Genomic DNA, 18,333 nt, shown 5'->3' with positions numbered 1-18,333 from the left:
AGGCTCCTGCTTGTAACTGAGTGTAATCTTTTTAGAGAACTTTGGCAATATCACTCAATATATAAAATATTTGATATCTTTGACTCAGTAACTCCACTTCTAGAAATGTATACTAAAGATAGGCTCCTGGGTGGCTCAGTCATTAAGCTTCTGCCTTCAGCTCGGGTCATGATCCCAGGGTCCTGGGATCGAGCCCCACATCGGGCTCCCTGCTCCTCGGGAAACCTGCTTCTCCCTCTCCCACTCCCCCTGCTTGTGTTCCCTCTCTCGCAGTCTCTCTCCCTGTGTCAAATAAATGAAAAAATAATAAAGATAGACTCTCAAAATTGTACAGATATACATATACACGAAGAATAAGGCTCAGTAAATTGTGTAGAATTAACAAATGAATGAATTGTAGAATTTCTTGTAACTCATAAAAATTAGAAGCAATTATATTTCTACCAGTAGAAGGAAATGGTTAATTATGTTACTGTACACAGGATAGAATTGACATCTTAAAAAGAACGTGGTAAAGTTGTATGTTATGAAAAAAAAGTACGCACACACACACAGGTCCCTGAGGCCTCGCAGAAATTCCTTCAGTGAGTTTTACAATGAGATCGCTGCATGATCTAGTATCCTCAAGAGCATCCTTGAACCCCTTCAGCCATTAATCTGAGGCAACATTTCTCAAAATGCAGTCCAAGGACACCTGCATCCAAGTCACCTAAAGAGCTTGTTCAAAATGCAAATTCCTCGGCTAGGGTGGACCCGGAATCCATTTTTTCAAACAAGATCCCAGTTGATTCTTATGCACACTGAGATTGAAAGTCACTGCTTTATGGCCTCTCCAGTTTAGAGATCAAGATGGTCCCAGCCTCCGGCTCCTCCCACCAAGCAGGTTGCTTCTAGGGGTGCCCCGAAAGTGATAGTCTAGAGTAGGTCATTCTGGCACGTAGTAGGTGGTCTGACTGTCTCTGGGAGGAAAGAAGAATGATGTACTAATGCAATCTCTGTCAAGAGCACCATGACTTACCATGCTCCATTCTGTGTTAAACCACTTGGCCCCGCAAGGCTTGAGGTGGCATGCTTGCTGGCTGGCGGGTCTCTCCAGGAAGGAACATTCATAGGGGTCCAGCACTTCAAAGGTGTCTGCATTCTTCCTAACACAAATCACCTCCCTCTGTTGGGTCCCACTCCCACACTCGATGGAACACTGGAGAAAAATCAGAGAATGATGGGTGTCACATGCTGGAAAGGGGACAGGAAAATCAAGGGATATTTATGAGTGTTTTCTATCATCAATTCAGTTAGGACGAGCCCAGGGACACCTGGAAAACGTTACTGGGTAAGATGTAACAAGTGGATGCCAGTTTTCCTAAGGGCTCTGTGTCGGGAATGCAGCGTGGGTGCCCCGAGTTATCACAGCGCCAGGATGCTGGTCTCCAAGATCGTGGTGCCCTCTGTGTGAGATTGAAATGGTTTCTTTTAGGGGCGCCTGGGTGGCTCAGTCGTTACGCGTCTCCCTTGGGATCGGGTCATGGTCCCAGGGTCCTGGGATCAAGCCCCGCATCGGGCTCCCCGCTCCACGGGAAGCCTGCTTCTCCCTCTCCCACTCCCCCTGCTTGTGTTCCTGCTCTCGCTGTGTCTCTCTCTGTCAAATAAATAAATAAAATCTTAAAAAAAAAAAGAAATGGTTTCTTTTAGGCCACCTCTTTAGACGCCCCCTCCCCTGGCACACACAGAGGGACATATCCGTCTGTCAATTTGGTTGTTCCTGTCCAGTAGATTCTGACACTTCTCACTGCAAAACAATGAACTATCATTCCGGTTGATCTGCCGGTCTCAGTGGGTGGATACTGGAAACGACTTAGTCTCTCAGATCCCGCACACTTTTGGACAAGGGGCTACATTAAAATTCTTTGGGACACACAAAGCTGAGAAGATCCCAGACTGGGGACAATGTCCCCTAAGGTCAGCCCTCCCCTCCCAACAAGTGGCCAGCAGGAAACCTCTGACTGCAGGGTCCAAGCCTCTCTCTCACTTCCCCCTTTGGTGGGAAGCTCGAGAGGGTAGTCACCCAAAGAGGGTGGTCAATTACACATGTTGGTATGTTTGTTAGTTTACAGAAACGTGATGTGTATAACTGCTCACAAATTATTCTCTTTAGTATCTATTACTTTGTAAAGTGTTTCCTGTTCATGTCTGGTTTACTCTTAATACTTCCTGATTACAACATTTTAAAGCTGTGATCCATATACATCTTTTTTTTTTAAGATTTTATTTATTTATTTGAGAGAGAGAGAATGAGAGACAGAGAGCACGAGAGGGAAGAGGGTCAGAGGGAGAAGCAGACTCCCTGCTGAGCAGGGAGCCCGATGTGGGACTCGATCCTGGGACTCCAGGATCATGACCTGAGCCGAAGGCAGTCGCTTAACCAACTGAGCCACCCAGGCGCCCGATCCATACACATCTTAAATAATCTACTTAATAACCTTAAATAATCTACTATCTTTATAAAAGCCTCTAACAATTTCTTTAGTTGAAACTCTTCATATTAGCTCTGCTGTCTGTATGCAGGAACGTAGTCAAATAAAAACAGGGAAAAAACCACACATATCTACAGAAGAAAAAGGCAAACCCCAAACCAATAGACTATGGTCTATTAGTCACACAGGACGTAATAAGCATCACCCTCAGCAATTTCCCCTTGGTGCCCTTTTTTTGGGGGGGGGCATCTTCATAAGACATCCAGAGGACAAATCTTCTTGGTTTGTTTTTCTTATTTCCTTCCATGTGAGTTAATGACTGATTTGGAGTATATTCCGGTTTTCTTTTCTTTTAAATTCTGCGGACAACAACAGCACTGGAGGCAGGAGAGGCGTGACTGGCTACCAGGCAAAGGCCTGGCCTCCCCTGGGGGGGAGTGAGAGTGTGTGCTAAGGATCCAGGGGGCAGCAGGGGGAGGGGAGGGAACAGGAAACATGGAAACTAGTCCAGACATCCTCACTAAATAGTTCCGAGTCTTTGGCCAAGATATTGCACTTTCGTAGGTGTCCACTGTCTCGCTTGCAAAATGGGGGTTTGGAGACCTGATCTGAAAGACCCCTGACTGCTCTGGGGGTCTGTGTCTGTACCGAGTGCTTGGCAGAATAGCAGACGACAAACCTTGACCAAAACTTGAAGCTACTTTCTGCTATTTTTTTTTTAAGATTTAATTTATTTATTTGACAGAGAGAGAGATAGTGAGAGCAGGAACACAAGCAAGGGGAGTGGGAGCAGGAGAGGGAGAAGTAGGCTTCCTGCTGAGCAGGGAGCCCGATGCGGGGCTTGATCCCAGGACCCTGGGACCATGACCTGAGCCAAAGGCAGACGCTTAATGACTGAGCCACCCAGGCGCCCCTCTTTTCTGCTATTTTAACGAGGTCCTTAAGAGATTAGGCAATTAAGGGAGAATGAGCACATATCTCAGCCTTCTACCCTAAATGCCCAGAAATGGCAGAATATGTGTGTTAGGAACAAGCGAATGGTTGTGTGTGTGTGTGGGGGGGTATGTATGTATGCATGAAATAGCATTTGAAAACAGGAAAGGACACTCATCCTTGGTGGACGAGAAATTATGGGGAATATTTGAATGGTGAAAGGCAGGTGGGATTAAGTTGAAGGAGCACATCATAGTTCAAAAAGCACATAGAAGAGTATGCCCAGCAGAGAGGAAGCAGCTCAAGAGCTTCAGGTGAGAAGGAGTACGAGATGCAGGAAGGAGGCCTTGGGATGGTGAGACAGTGATCAGCTAAGGCACTGACCAGGAACAGCAGGGCAGGGCTGACTGGCAGGGGAAAATGAAGGCATCTGCCTCTACTATCAAAGGGCAAAGTGAGGACACTTTCGGATATTTAAGGGTTCAGAAACTTACAGCTCATGATCCTATTTGAAAGACTTACTGGATAGTGGTCTCTGATAAAATGAAAAAGAACCAGGAAGAAGACATAACCGGGAAAGACACAAAGTAGAAGAGTTGGTAAGAGCTATTGTTAATAATGGATACAGGGGCTTTGGGGGATGATGTTCTGGATGTTCTGGAATTAGACAGTGGTGATGGTTGTACAGATTTGTGAATATACTAAACACCGCTGCATTGTGAACTTCTAAAAGGGTGATTTTTTTTTATGGTATGTGAATTATATTTCAATTAAAAAAATAACCTTTGGAGGGGAGACAGCTATTTTTAAACCTAAATCAGTATTTCCTATAAAATTAATTAACATTAATATGGAGCTAGATCCAGATGATGTCAACATCTTTTTGGAGATATTGTGGATTGAGAAACTGGAGGTAAGTACATGGGGACTTAAGGCTTCTGTCTGCTTTTGGGGGAGGATGTGATTGCTGATAGCTTGACACAGAAACATGACAGTTTAAAACTCTGTGCTAAAAATTTGAGTGTTAGGACTACATGAATAAAAATAGGATTTATAACTTCCAAAATGTTAGAGGGGAAAGATGGAATTAAGGAAATCTGATCTGTGCACATGTGCAGAAAGGAAAGAAGAAACAGATCAAGAAAGCATGGTAATAACCTAAATAGGAAACACAAATTAAGATGGCGGGGAAAAGTCCAAGCATGTAAGTGATTACAATAAATGTGAATGGTTAAAATTAAGAAACAGAGACTTGCAGATTGGGTAAAATTAAAGACAAAAATAGTCCTGCATACAAAAGACATGTCTTAAAAAATACATAAAAATTGACAAAGATATACCAGGTGAAAATCAACAATGAGTAATCAGAGTAATTCAAATATCAGATAGAATATAATTCATAGAATTCATAGAAGAAAGGCATAGAAGACAGAGGTGGTATTTAACAGCGATAACTACTTCCACCGAGCAGTGGTAGTGATTATTTCTACACCTGAATAATTCCTGCATTTGTACTCTGGTGGATCACTGATCCAAGATGAGAGTGGAAATATCCACACAGATGCCAGTGAAAATGAATTCGGACAGAAAGGCAGACAAAAGAGCTGCTCCCAATGGTAGAGACTGTGAAAGCCCCCCCTCCCCGCAAGAACAAGGACAATCTACAGGTGAAGTAAACCTAGAACTGGAAGGCAAGAAAAGAAACATCTGTGCATCAATCTAGGCACCAATCTAGATATTGGTGGAATAGCTTATGAGTAGGATTTAGGCTACTTTGGCACCAGGTATAAAAAAAACTCCTTAAGCTTGATAGGTCTCATTCTCTTGGGCTGGCTTTCTCCACAAGCCCCGACAAGGCCATCACCAGCACCTCTGCTCACAACTTCTCAGAGAGTCTCCTCCCTTAAGTCTACATTAAAGTCCCAGGGAAGGATTTTGCTAAGCTTGGCTTGGGTTCCATGTCCACCCTGGACAGTTCACTGTGCCCAGGCTCGTGGGGCGTTCCAGATGCCAACTTCATTCAAACCACATGGATAGAAGGAACATTTATTTTCACTTTGGTTTCAGTACATAAGCATGCTCTATTTCATTTTCTTTGGGCATAACATCAGAGTCCCAGGGTAGGGAGGTGACAGCAGGCTCCAACATCCTTATAAATCCAGAGCTAAAACTTTGTCTCATTCAATCATGTCCTGACCCTTTTGGGCATCAGGGCACTGAATTCCATGTGTCTAATCTTGGCGGAAACAAACACTGCCTTCACCCACATTCACAATCACTCTCAGTTCTCTGAATAGGCCTGGAGTCAACAGGAGGCCCACAAGCAAAAAAGACCCTGAATCCTGCTCCCTTCTCTGAGATTGGTAGACGTTCAAGTTGAGTTGCACTGCTAATCCTCACCATGTGGAGGCTGTTCCAGTTTCCCAGAGGACTCTTGCCTATGCTTTGTTTCTGTGGCTATTTGGTGTAATGCAGTCCCCTCTGAATTATCTTTGGGATTCGGGTCCTAGGTTTTTTGCTACCAATAGTGACATGGAAAACAGTGGGCAGACAAAATAATAAACACAGGGAACAGGGAACTAACGTGCATTAGTAGGTATTCTCATCCTCACGTTTGGATGGGGAAACAGGCTCCCAGACGTTATGTTGCCTGCCCCAAGTCAGAAGAACTACAGAGAAGTAGAGCTGGGACCAGCTATCAGGTATGTCTGACTCTGATAGGCACTCATGTAGCTCTGGGAGTACCTGAATTCTCTTTCTTTTTGAATTTTCTATATTTTACAGTTTGTATTATAAAAACATTAGAGGAAATTTGAGAAGAAAACATTTACCCACGTTGTTCATATAAAAACCCATTCTTCAAAGGGGCTGAGATAAAGTTCACTCACTGGTTTTCACTTGCCACTATATCATGTGTACTTTCTATGTCTCCCTAATTATCGCTGTTGTTGTTACATAGTATTTTAATGAGTTATGATACACTGTAATATCCCTAAGTGCCCTGTTGTCATGAACACCTCTGTTAAAAAAGCCTTTTTTTTCTTCTGTTAATTATTTCCTTAAGATGAATCCCCAGAAGTGGAGTCACTGGTTAAGGCAAATGAACATTTTTATGGTTCTTGACTTTTATTGCCAAATTGCTTTCCAAGGGGGTTGTATCAACTTACAAGGACAGGGCAGTCTATTTTTTCAGGGTCTGTTTTTAGAGCTACTTAAAAGAAATCAAATTCTATACGGAGCCAGGGGTCCTGATAATGTATAAATCATGATCATCAGCCAAAAAGTCCTTGGAGAACCAGCCAGTCCTGCCAAATGCTAAGTGGCCAGAGAACTCAAAATACTAACGGCAATCATAACAGGGCAGTAAAGAAAGAACGATCTTTTCCACATTTTCTTAGGGGATTTGTGTTCAATTTTGGAACACTGAGGAAAACATCAGCTGATCAATGAAGTTACTTTATTAAAGTATTTGGTATTATCTGTTCTTTATAAGGAACAACTGCAACTTTTCCTGTATCTGCTTCTATTTCCCCCCTCAGTTTTATTGAGCTACAATTGACAAATAAAATTGTAATATATTTAAAATGTAAAATGATGATATGATGTACGTATGCATTCTGAAAGGATTCTCACAATCAAGTTAATCAACACATCCATCACCTCACATACTTACCTCTTTTGCGTGTGCATGAGAATGCTTAAGTTCTACTCTCCTAGCAAATTTCAGTGATACAGTATTATCAATTGTGGTCACCATGTTATATATTAGATCTCAGAACGTATTCATCTTGTCACCAAAAATTTGTACCCATTTACCAACCTCTCCCCATGTTCCCACCCCCCAGACCCTGGCAACCACCATTCTGCTGTTTCCCTGAGTTTCATTTTTTTTTTTTTTTTCAGATTCCACATGTAAGTGATACCATGTAGTATCTGTCTTTGGCTGTTTGGCCTATTTAACTTAGCATAATGTCCTTCAGGTCTACCCATGTTACCACAAAGGGCAGGATTTCCTTCTTTTTTATGGCTGAATATTCATATATATATATATATATATATATACACTATATATATATATACACTATATATATTCCATTATACACACACACACACACACACTATATATGTATATATACACACACCACATCTTCCTTAGGTTATCAACAGACACTTAGGTTATTTCTAGACCTCGGCTATTGTGAATAATGCTGCTATGAACATGGGAGTGCAGGTATCTCTTTGAGATAGTGATTTGGCTTCCTTTGGATATATCCCCTGCAAGTAGGATCGCTGGATCATATCTCTTTGTGCTTCTGACATTCAAATACAGACAACACTGGCTTTATTAACAACAATAATAGGAGCAGCAGCTACGATTTATTGTGTATTTGTTGTATGTCAGGCACTATGCTACATTCTTCATAGACATTACTTCATTTCTCCTAAAAATAACCTCACACAGTATGGTCATTAACCTTTTATAGACAAAGAAACCATGCTAGATCATACGCTCCCTGAGGGCAGGGATATTCGCGTTGCTCATTGACGTATTCCAAGTGCTGAGAAGAGCACATAATAGGTGCTCAAGAAACACTGTTGACTGAACGAGGCTCTGAGAGCATAAGCAGCTTCTCCAGGGCCACAGGTAGCACTGCTGGGATTCACACCAGGATGCCTGGGATACGCCGCGTCCTGTTTCCCGGCCCCTCTGCTATGCATGCTCTCTTACCAGGGACGGGTGAACCCAGCCAGCTCTGGCCACTCACCTGACTCCAGCTCCCTGCAAACCACTCCACCTTGCCTGTGCAGGGCCCATTGTCACATGGGGTGGCCTCCGCGGGTCGGTTGTTCCCACAGCCCTCCAGGGGCAGGCTGCTGATGTGGTTGGTCATGCACACCACCGAGCGTGTCCGCACTCCAGCCCCACACTCTGCTGAGCACTGCAAGACAGGAGATGGGCACGTTAGAGGGCAGGCCCCCTGCAGGCTCTGAGGCTACTTTCTAATGATGTGAAGGACTGAACATCTCGTTTCCCCACCAACTCTTTCCCCTAGAGTCTCTGACCACTTTTCACGCCCAGCCTACTCCATTATGGGACGTCAGTATGGCAAACCCCCATCTTAGCTTTTCTAGGACAGTCTTCATTCCAAATACCCTATCCCAGTGCTGCGACTGATACGCTTACACTTGTCAGACAACCTGCTTTGACTTTTGCTCTTGAAAACAGATCCAGCAGGAGAAGAGTGAGGAGCATAAACACTTGGGCATAGGTCTACTTGCTGGTAGCTGAGTCTGGGCTGTTCTGGGGAAAGTGAGGAAGTGAAGTCTGTCACCTCAACCCTGCTGCCTGATGGTAAGGCAGGGGTCCCAGTCCTTGAAGGCACAGGGGTGACAGCATTAGCAGACAGCTTCCTATAGATGGAGAGCTTGGCCTGGGAGCCAGACACATTGGTGTTAACATCCCTACTAGCCTGGTGGCCTGGGGCAAGGAACCCAGCCCCTTTCACCTCTGGTATGCTCATCTGGATAGCATATTCCTGGCAGGATTACAGGTAATGAATAATGTGCTCTGCATACAGAAGGTGCTCAATAAATGGTATGGGAAATTGAGATAGTCAGGTTCTCTCTCCCCGCTCTAAGATAAAGAAACTGAAGTAAGGGCTTCACTTAAAGCCACGCAACTGCCAGTGATTTCTGTGTTACAAGCACACTCTGTCCTCATCTAGGGCCTACTGAACACATTCCCGAGTCATACCCCAAAGCTTGAAGAGCATTTTCCATCTGTCTTGAAATGCTTTGGGATGCTGCCTTATTTTGCTGCTCATCCTATCTGTTCAGACCTTTCTGGACCTCTTCGAGTGCTCCCCAAGATACCTCATGTTCACCATGTAAAACAATGGAGCACCCCCCTCACCACCATCCCCATTGCTACTCTCGGTTTTCCAATCTGTGCTCAAATTTCTACCAGGATTCACAAGTTGGCCGTTCTTTTGCATTCTTGCTTCTGCCATCAAGCCAAACTTCAGATCTCACAGATTCTGGTTTCACATTTTTCCTGTCGTGCTTCTTTCTGCCCATGGTTCCCAGCATTGATGTTCTTCCCCTGCGACTGTGGCCACAGTTTGTTGCTCGGTATCACCACCTTTTCTAATTTGCTGAGCTTCCAGGTGCTGGGAGTGCCATGGTGAAAATCCCTCTGACGCTGTCCCAGTCCAACATGGACCTCCCCACCTGGCATTCAAGCTCTCCTATAAGACGACCTGAGTCAGCCTCAGTCTTCTAGGCTAACTTCCCATTATTCTCTCCCACACAGCTCATGCTGGACAGAGCCTGGGTCCTCCCTTTCCCGACTGCATGAAGTGCTCACCGTGCCTTATGCATGCTGTTCCTTCTATCTGCTAGAGAGCTCTTCCCCTTCATCAGGACACATTGAAATCCATTAAGGCTCAGCTCAAAGGCCATCTCCTCTGTGAAAACTCCCTTGACTGCCTGATTCAGTATACTCTTTCCAGCCTCAGAATTCTCAAGACACTGCTCATCCTACTATCCTCCTTTGTACTACAGTTACTTATGTCTTACTTTATTTTTTCCTTTATAGAGGTAGGCTCAGTGAAAGCAGGGACTATTGAATCATCTCTACTTCCTTCTCAGGTCAGCACCTTACCCATGGGCAATGAATATCAGTTAAATAAATGAACACAGACTTGGGTCCTTCCTTGCTCCTCTCTCTTCTGTTACCAATACGTTCCAACTCTGAAAGTGGCCGTTTAGAGGACAACCAAAGCCCATTCTAAGCGTTTCTGCTGGGTATTCCCTTAAAAACAGTCACTGTTTTTTGTTTGTTTTTACCAACATTACTATTTTAAAAAAATAAGCAAAAGCAATATAATTTAAATAAAATTCAAGAAAGGAAGAAAAAGAAAAAAACAACCCTGGTTCCTTACCAAAATTTCCATTTTCATTTTTGTATATTGATATCTAGTCTTATAAAATCACAGCCTGGATGAATAAGCAAACATTTACATGACCACTGCTGGGTTGGGCCTGACTCCTCAGGGAAAAAACTCTCTGAGGCAAAGAGCCTGAAGAGGATTAGAACATGCCACCCCAAAATGTGCTGCTTTGACATATTTTGAACTGAAGGTGATTGAGAAACATCAGATCCAGGAAGGGCTCTCTACCCTCCCAATCCTGCCTAAAAGCAGATCATAAATTTTCACGTAGTATCTGGAAGAAGAGAACATTTTTATAATTGGTGTTGGGAGCTGATGCCAAGATGAGTCTGAACAAACAAACTTTACCAAAATAACCCTTATCTTCCATTAGTATCCCCCATATATTTATCAGTCACTTTCCTATCTTTTATTGCCCCTAGAAGCCCCAGCCCCTTTCCTTTGTCTAGTCACTTCTTCAAAATTTATCACTGTTTGTTAAAATGATATAGAAGCGTTCAAGCCTAACTTCTTCTTTGGGATTTTCATTTCTTTCCTATGAGGCTCCCTGTGCCATGTAGAAAAATGAACATCAAATAAAATGTGTCAGCTTTTCTCCTGTTAATCTGGCTTTTGTCAGTTTAATTTGCAGGCTTCTATTGCAGAACCTAAGAGGATGGAGGAAAAGTTTTTTTTTTTCTCCCCTACAGGCTCACAAACACTTTGCATGACTTACACTCTATTTGCATTGTTATTAGGAATTTGAGCCAATGAGTCAGTCCTTTTTACAACAACAACAACAACAAAATCCTTTGTTACAATAATTGGAATGTTCTAGGCTGAAGGGTTTTTTGTTTCAGCCGTATATTATCTGGTCTCTTTCCTAGTTTTAAACACTTGAGATATTTAAATCCTCCTGAAAAATACAAGGCAAATTAAGTTATCTTCTTATTTCAAACCGTAAGAATATTTCTTTCCATGTAGTTTCCATTTGACTAACTTAATTTCTGCTTTCCAAACTGAATAATGTCTTCACATCTGGGAAAATTTCCCCATATCCCCATGTGCTTCATATAAAAGAAGAAATGTTAAGGACCAAGCCAAGTGCTCAATGAGAGAACACTATAGGGATGAACCCTACAGAGGGACTTCTCTTTATTACACCGGCTCTGACTCAAGAAGCCTCTCAGCAGGAATGAGGGGAACGATGGGCCCCTACCAGGCAGCAGTGACTACCTTGCAAAACCAGGCACTGAAACACCCATTCACTATCCTTGAAGGATGTCCCGGAAAGAAGGATCAAATCCACTTGGTAGTCAGAAAAGGACCTGACTCCCAGCTGAACTTCTGGGCTGACAAAACACAGAAACACATGAAATTTCTAGGCAACCGTGTGGTGAGGATTGTCTCCTCACTCCAGCAGCAGCTGAATGCTAAATTTGGCCCAATCAGCCCTTGAGGGACTGACTACAGGGTTCTAATGGCTATTCCTGATTTTCAGGTTCATGTATCATCTTCCATAATTAAGTAACACAAAGCTCAATGTCTTATTTCTTCTCTTGGAAAACATCCTTAGACATTAGGTGTTACAAAATTGAGGCTGGTGGACTTTCTAAAAGTTTTCTTCTTCTTCTTCTGTTGTGACTAAATATTGCACATGTGTTTAAACCTGTCATTGATTTATAGAACTAAAAAGTCTATGATGCCTATGTCTGATAAGACCCGCCCTCAGTTAAAGGTGGCTGCAAGGACATGTTTATGATGAGTCACTGAGTCAGAAAAACTACATAGCCCTGGAAGTTTAAGAGAAGATCCAGGTGTGAGTTTACAAGTTCAATTCAATTAGGTAGAGATTAATTAATTTTATTTTATTTATTTTTTAAAGATTTTTATTTATTTGACAGAGACAGTGAGAGAGGGAACACAAGCAGGGGGAGTGGGAGAGGGAGAAGCAGGCTTCCCGCCGAGCAGGGAGCCCGATGTGGGGCTCGATCCCAGGACCCTGGGATCATGACCTGAGCCGAAGGCAGACACTTAACGACTGAGCCAGCCAGGCACACCGAATTAATTTTATTTTAAATTAATAGTTAAATTAAATAATTAAAGAAATAGGATGTATTCTGGATCCTTAAGTGTTTGTGCACTTCAATCACATTTTCTTTAATCTCTCCCCCTTGAGCTCATTACATGGAAGCTGTATCTCATTCATGCCTGGCATCGTTAGGTGCTCAATACATGTTTATTGCAGTTGCAAAAAAAAAAAAAATGGCATAGCTCAGGCTAAAGCTTAACAGGGTTGATTTTTATACAAAGCCACTACTCACGTGTGAAAGACTGCCACCAGCTGGTTATTCCTGGGGCTAAGTGGTGACTTCAAGGCCCACCCCATGATCTCATCATCTAGGTCATGTTATCCCCTCATGCTCATTCAGCTTTGTTGCCAATAAGGAAACTGAGGGTCAGAGAGCCGCTTGCTCGAGGTGTAATAAGAAATAAGTCCCGGGAAAAGTGCTACCAAAGCCTCCTTCCCACTCATCTACTCCAGCCATAAACATTCTGGAATAATGTTATGTTCTGGGGGCTGATAAAGCAAAATTACCTACTTGTTTATATCAGAGCACTAACCTGACATCTTTCTAACACATCTTTCCAAAAAAGAACAAAGAAGTTCTCTAAACAGAAGAATACAGTGCTCATCTTTCCTCTATTTAGAATTTTAAGGCAAGGGTTAGATCCAGCAAGTACTTAATGTTAAAATGCAAAGCAAATTTACATTAAAGGGAAATTTACAAGTGTTTGTTGGAGGGGGAATAAAGAATAAGGGTGGATTCAGTTAGAGTTGGCAAACAATAGCTTAGTCTAATTAAAATTCACGCTTTACAGGTTTTAAATGCCATTAAGGTGTTTATAATTAATACACATGTGAAAAAGGAAGGTTACTAAATTATACATATGTAGTATTATGATCTGTATCCTTCAAATATGTGTGAGTACAAAAAAGCTATGTATGTTAAGTATGTATGAGTAGAAAAAAGCTTGACAATATAGCTTAAAAATCTTAAAATATTATCTGCTAGTAAAGAGATTATAGGTATGCTTTTCTGATTTTTTTATAATACTATATGTTACTTTATGACCAGAAAAGGTGAACATTATTTTTTTATCCATTAACTACATTAGTTCTTTAATTGGAAGTGAAAAATTCTTTGAGAGATGTTTGCAAACACACATTCAAAAAGTAGAAAATGGCATTTTTACTATTTTGTTAAGTAGAGATAAGTTATTAAGTGTGTAGTCACATAAGAACTATGATTAAATCTTTTAAATATTTCAGATGCATTATAAACTCAGCTGTCTTGCATTGTCTTATCTTTGCATATAGCCTTTTATTAATTACACTGTTTGTGTTATATAAATAAATGTTCTCTATAGTTTAGAATAATGATTGATGAAGATGAGGAAGCATTTACTGAGAAAATAATTTCAGCTCTTTTAACCTTTACACGAGCATTCTAAAACTTTGATTTCCTCTAGTGAATGTGAACCTTAAGAAAAATTTCCAAACTTCAGTCTACTCGGACATGTGAGTCATTGAACATTCATGGAAGAAATTATTACCTTAAGCTCTGCATATTCTTTATGAGATTTCATATAAATATTAAGGATTAAAAGGGTTTAAGTGCTCTAGACTTCAAACGATCTTGTTCCTTTTGTTTCATGACTTAAACTGGTATTATAAGTTCTCTGTTTGCATCACAAACTTTTATATTATAGGACGCAGACATTTTAGCTTAAGGTCTTATGTATAGTTGACAAAAATAATTTTTGTCCAAAATTATTTTAAAGAGTCTTTCCAAGAGGAAAATGAAAGCCCGGCATCATTCTTTTTATACATTTGTTTGCACACTAACTTCACCGAATTTACCGCGAACACAAATGAGTTTTGGGATGGCTAGAAATCCAGAAACACAAAAGAGTTAGTTGAAGGAACTAGGAATTTTTAGGAGAAGAGGTGGAAGAGGTCTCCAAATATCTGTAGGGCTGCAGTGTAAGGAGGAACACTCATGTTCTACAGGACAGGAGTGGGAGTTAGCAAGACACATTTTGGTCCGATGCCAAAGGAACCCTCTGGGCAACTGCCTGGACCCGCCATGAATTTCTGGGAAGGGGTTAGACTCAGGGATGCTGCAGAGGGCTCCTCATGCTGGCAGGGAGGCTGAGCACAGTGGCTTCTGGGGGGCCTCCCAGTGCTGCTTGGGCGCTGCCAGGAGCTGAGGTATGAGCTGGGAGGCTTGGAAGGAGGGAGAGGGGATGTACAGACAGAACGGGGGTGGGCCCTGCTGGACTCAGCCTCAGGGGCCCAAGTCTGAGTCCATGGACACCTTTCGATGGGCACCTACTCTTCACTGTTTCCTTTGGGTCAATGCCTTCTTGAGGACTAATTCAGTACCCGTGACAGCCCACTCTGGGACAGAGGCACAGTTAGCTGCTTGTCCTAAGAGTTCAGTGTTTGCACACGGGCTCTCTATCTGGGGACCATCTTGGGGCTAAAGGGGAGTGGCTGTAAGCCACGAGGTGTCAGTAATCCACAGCAGGTCAGTCACTCGATGAGAATCTCCAGGATGATCTCTGCATGTGAGGTGAAGCCTGCGTTGGCAGGTCTGTTCCTCAACAACTCCCCCCACCAAGGTGCAGTGTTACTGTGATGATGGGGACAAAATTAAGGGGCATCTCAGCACCAGATGGAGTGGAAACCCCTATGAATGCTTGCAGGGTGATGCTCAGAATACCGGACAATGCTCACCAGTCAGGAGGGATGCTGGCCCAGTAATCCACCCATGTGGCGGGATGGCGATGCATGAAGGTTTCCTCCTCTGAACTTGAGATGTCGCCCTGTTGTTGTTCACATGATTCCACGGGGAGAGGAGGCTCCCGTGCTCAGTCTTTCCTAAGGCTCTAGGAACTTGCCTGGTCCCCTCTTACCCTTGGCCCACCGGCCTCAGTGCCCCCTGGGAGCCCGTTAGGAAGGCAGATTCCCAGGCCCACCTCCCTGCTCGGACTCAGCCCCGGCACCATGCGGGGATTCCCAGGTGACCTGTAGGCACACTGAAGTTTGTCCGCATGGTGAGGAATTCTGATAAGGGAAACGGTGGCCACCTGGCCCAGCCAAGAGGAAGGCACTAAGGACAGAGACAGCCAGTCCTGGCTCCATCCCAATTCACCTTGCAAGGGCTCTAGACGATCCAGAAACCCAGAAACCGTTGGGGTGGGGCCAGCCCACTGCCCTGGGAAGAATCCCCTGATGGCCTGTCCCACTGCCAGCCCATTAGTCAGGGGCTTCCCCAAGAAAAGGAAGGCAAAGTTCACTCTCTCCTTCCCTCTCTCTCTTCCCCTCCCCAAGGTACACTCTGTAATTTTGCTTAATGCTTTTCCCTAAACTTTTTTTTTTACTGTGGTAAAATACACATAACATAAAATTTACCATTTTAGTCATTTTCAGTGTACATTTCAGTGGTATTAATCACATCTACACTGTTGTGTAACCATCACCAGACCCAACTCCAGAATCCCTATAAATCCTATTTTTGTCATTTTTTTTGGGGGGGGGGAGAGCATGCACAACCATGCCTATGAGCGAGGAGCGGGAGGGGCAGAGGAGGAGGGAGAGAGAGAGAATCTTAAGCAGGCTCCACGCCCAGTGGAGCCCTGCATGGGGCTAGATCTCACGACCCTGAGATCATGACCTGAGCCGAAATCAAGAGTCGGATGCTTAACCGACCGAGCCACCCAGGTGCCCCTAGTTTTGTCTTTGATAGAGGAACTCTATCTCTTGCTGCTTTCCCTTGCACATAGGTAACTGATGGTTAACTATACATGCCTCAGACTTCATCTTTACATCTGACACCAGGGACCCCAAGGGAGGCCAGGCTACTGGGAGGGGAAGAGTCTGTGAACTGTGCTGAGTTAGTAAGAAGGAGAGAAGGGGCCTGCCGCCTGTTGAGTGCATTTATATGCCAGACACTCACATACCATATGAGGGCTGCAATGTAATTCTTCCCCTTCTTCAGTATTTCATGATTTAATGTTCATGTGCAGTGCGAAGGAGAACGAATTCTCTCACCCCCACTGCTCACCCTTGTAGCCCCTCGGTCTTTGTATGAAGATAGAAAGCCTTTTCCCCAAAGTCAGAAGTTACCCTTGGGATTCTCAGCTAGTGATTCTCCTCGTGGTGTTGGGGTGCCTGTCACGTACAGCTCCTGCCCACTGGCCCGGCAGCCCTTGGTCCCGGCTGTAGGAAACCCACTCTGCCTGCCCTCAGCTCACCCTTTCACTCCACTCGGTGAGGAACCAGCTCTTGGCACAGGGCCCCATGTCACAGTTCTCAATGTCGTTCGGCCGGAGCTTCATGTTGCATTCCTCATCGTCGACCACGTCCCCGATGTTGCTCACACACTTCACGTCTCGGGTCCTCTGTCCCACCCCGCAGGGCACTGAGCACTAAAACAGCAGGAATAAGTCAGTGGGATGGGCAGCGTTACCTTTGGGGGCCTCTCCAGCTCGGGTGCCCTCATCCTTGTCACCTGCCACCCGAGCGACGACTGTGGTGAGACCCCCTGGGTGGCTCTGAGTTCCCAGCCCTGAAAACCTCACCAGGTCTTTTCTCTAAGACCTTCTTGGATGTCCTGCCCACTTTGTGGCTCTGGGCCTCCGTTCTGTCATCTGTGAAACAGGGGTGCGAGACTGGAAGGAGCTGATTTCTCATGTCACACGAGAGAGATCACCTGTATGCACGTGACTGCCACAGGCTCACCCTACAAGTCGGCTGTGGGCGACTTCTGCACACTACCCTTAACTCTCGAGTGCTATCGGTAACGTGCTTTGGTTTGCAAAACAGTCCTTCCTCCGCGCCCCCCGCCCACCCCGGGAAGCGTTCCCTTTAGGAGACCTCAGGGCTGTCCTGAGTCAGGTCTTTGGTGGCGGTGGGGGCGGGGGATGGCAGGGAGTCTGGGAGGGGGAGCTCTAGAGCAGGCGGCCTGCCCCGCATACCGAGGTCCAGTCCGTCCGGATCTGCCACTCGCTGCAGATCTTGAGCTGGCAGGTGCTGGTGGTCTCGGGCTTCTCCAGGTGTTGGCAGCGGTAGGGCTGCACCGTCAGGCTGCGGTTGGCGTACACCTGGCGGCACAGGACCTGGCGATGCTGCATGCCCAGGCCGCAGGTTTTGCTGCACTCGGACCACTCTCCGATGTCCCAGCTAGCTCAGGAACGAGAGAGCGCGAGAGGGACAGATCACCTTCAGCCAGCGGAAGAGAGCACCGCCCCGAGAGCCAGCTCGCACAGAACCATCAGCATCGTTACGGGTGGTCCTCACGCAAGAGCGTGGCTCAACGCCTGCCTAATGGCCATCGGACTCCGTGAAGCAATGTAACGCTGTCGATAAGCTCTTTACCAGTGACGACGGCCCAGTTTGAGAAAATTAAAGAAAACCGAGAAGGTACAAAGGATTTTTATCTAAAAAACGCCCCAAACTCCAAACGTTAGTTTTATCATCACCCTGTAGAACATTAACCTGCGTTGGATCTTACAAATCTCCAGCATTCTTTATTGCTCATAAGCTACTTACTCATCAGTTTCATGATCTTCCCCTGTCATCCTGCTTTGTCACTTAGTTAAATAAGACATTAGCACACGGCTCAATACATAGGAGGATGTTTCTATTACTTTGAAAATTATGTTGGGACCCTCTTTGGGGGCTCTTTCTCCCTGTTCTTCTGGAAGTGTCCTCTTTATCATCCAGTAACCCACCCAAGACCTCTCCTGAGACACTCTTCCCGACTTCTCCTTGCCCATGTGCCTGTGACTCTCCTCATTCCCTCTGTTCACAGCTCACCTACAGCACCGACCACGCTGGACTGTAATTCCCAGCTTCCCTCTTTGCTTTCCTCATCAGGCTAACACGTAACTGCTCCAAATTACCAAAGGCGTGTGCTCACTGTTAA

General features: G+C 44.5%; 1 protein-coding gene across 1 annotated transcript in view; it reads right to left on the bottom strand.

Annotated features, from left to right (window-relative positions):
* THSD4 (thrombospondin type 1 domain containing 4) overlaps nucleotides 1–18,333 on the bottom strand; it is a 572,226-nt gene that overhangs the window by 4,400 nt on the left and 549,493 nt on the right. Inside the window, exons 13-16 of the mRNA XM_025884296.2 lie at nucleotides 17,384–17,588; nucleotides 16,661–16,834; nucleotides 8,171–8,344; nucleotides 1,007–1,198 (exon numbers count right to left, since the gene is read on the bottom strand). Coding sequence (XP_025740081.2) covers nucleotides 1,007–1,198; nucleotides 8,171–8,344; nucleotides 16,661–16,834; nucleotides 17,384–17,588 — 745 coding nt within the window. The remainder of the gene's footprint in view (nucleotides 1–1,006; nucleotides 1,199–8,170; nucleotides 8,345–16,660; nucleotides 16,835–17,383; nucleotides 17,589–18,333) is intronic.

This window comes from Callorhinus ursinus, unplaced genomic scaffold (genome assembly GCF_003265705.2).
Source record: "Callorhinus ursinus isolate GAN/ISIS: 27379988/994484 unplaced genomic scaffold, GSC_fseal_2.0 scaffold25, whole genome shotgun sequence".
Classification (NCBI taxonomy): Eukaryota; Metazoa; Chordata; class Mammalia; order Carnivora; family Otariidae; genus Callorhinus; species Callorhinus ursinus.
Note: the sequence above shows the minus strand (reverse complement) of the source record. Positions and strands in the feature narration are given on the sequence as shown.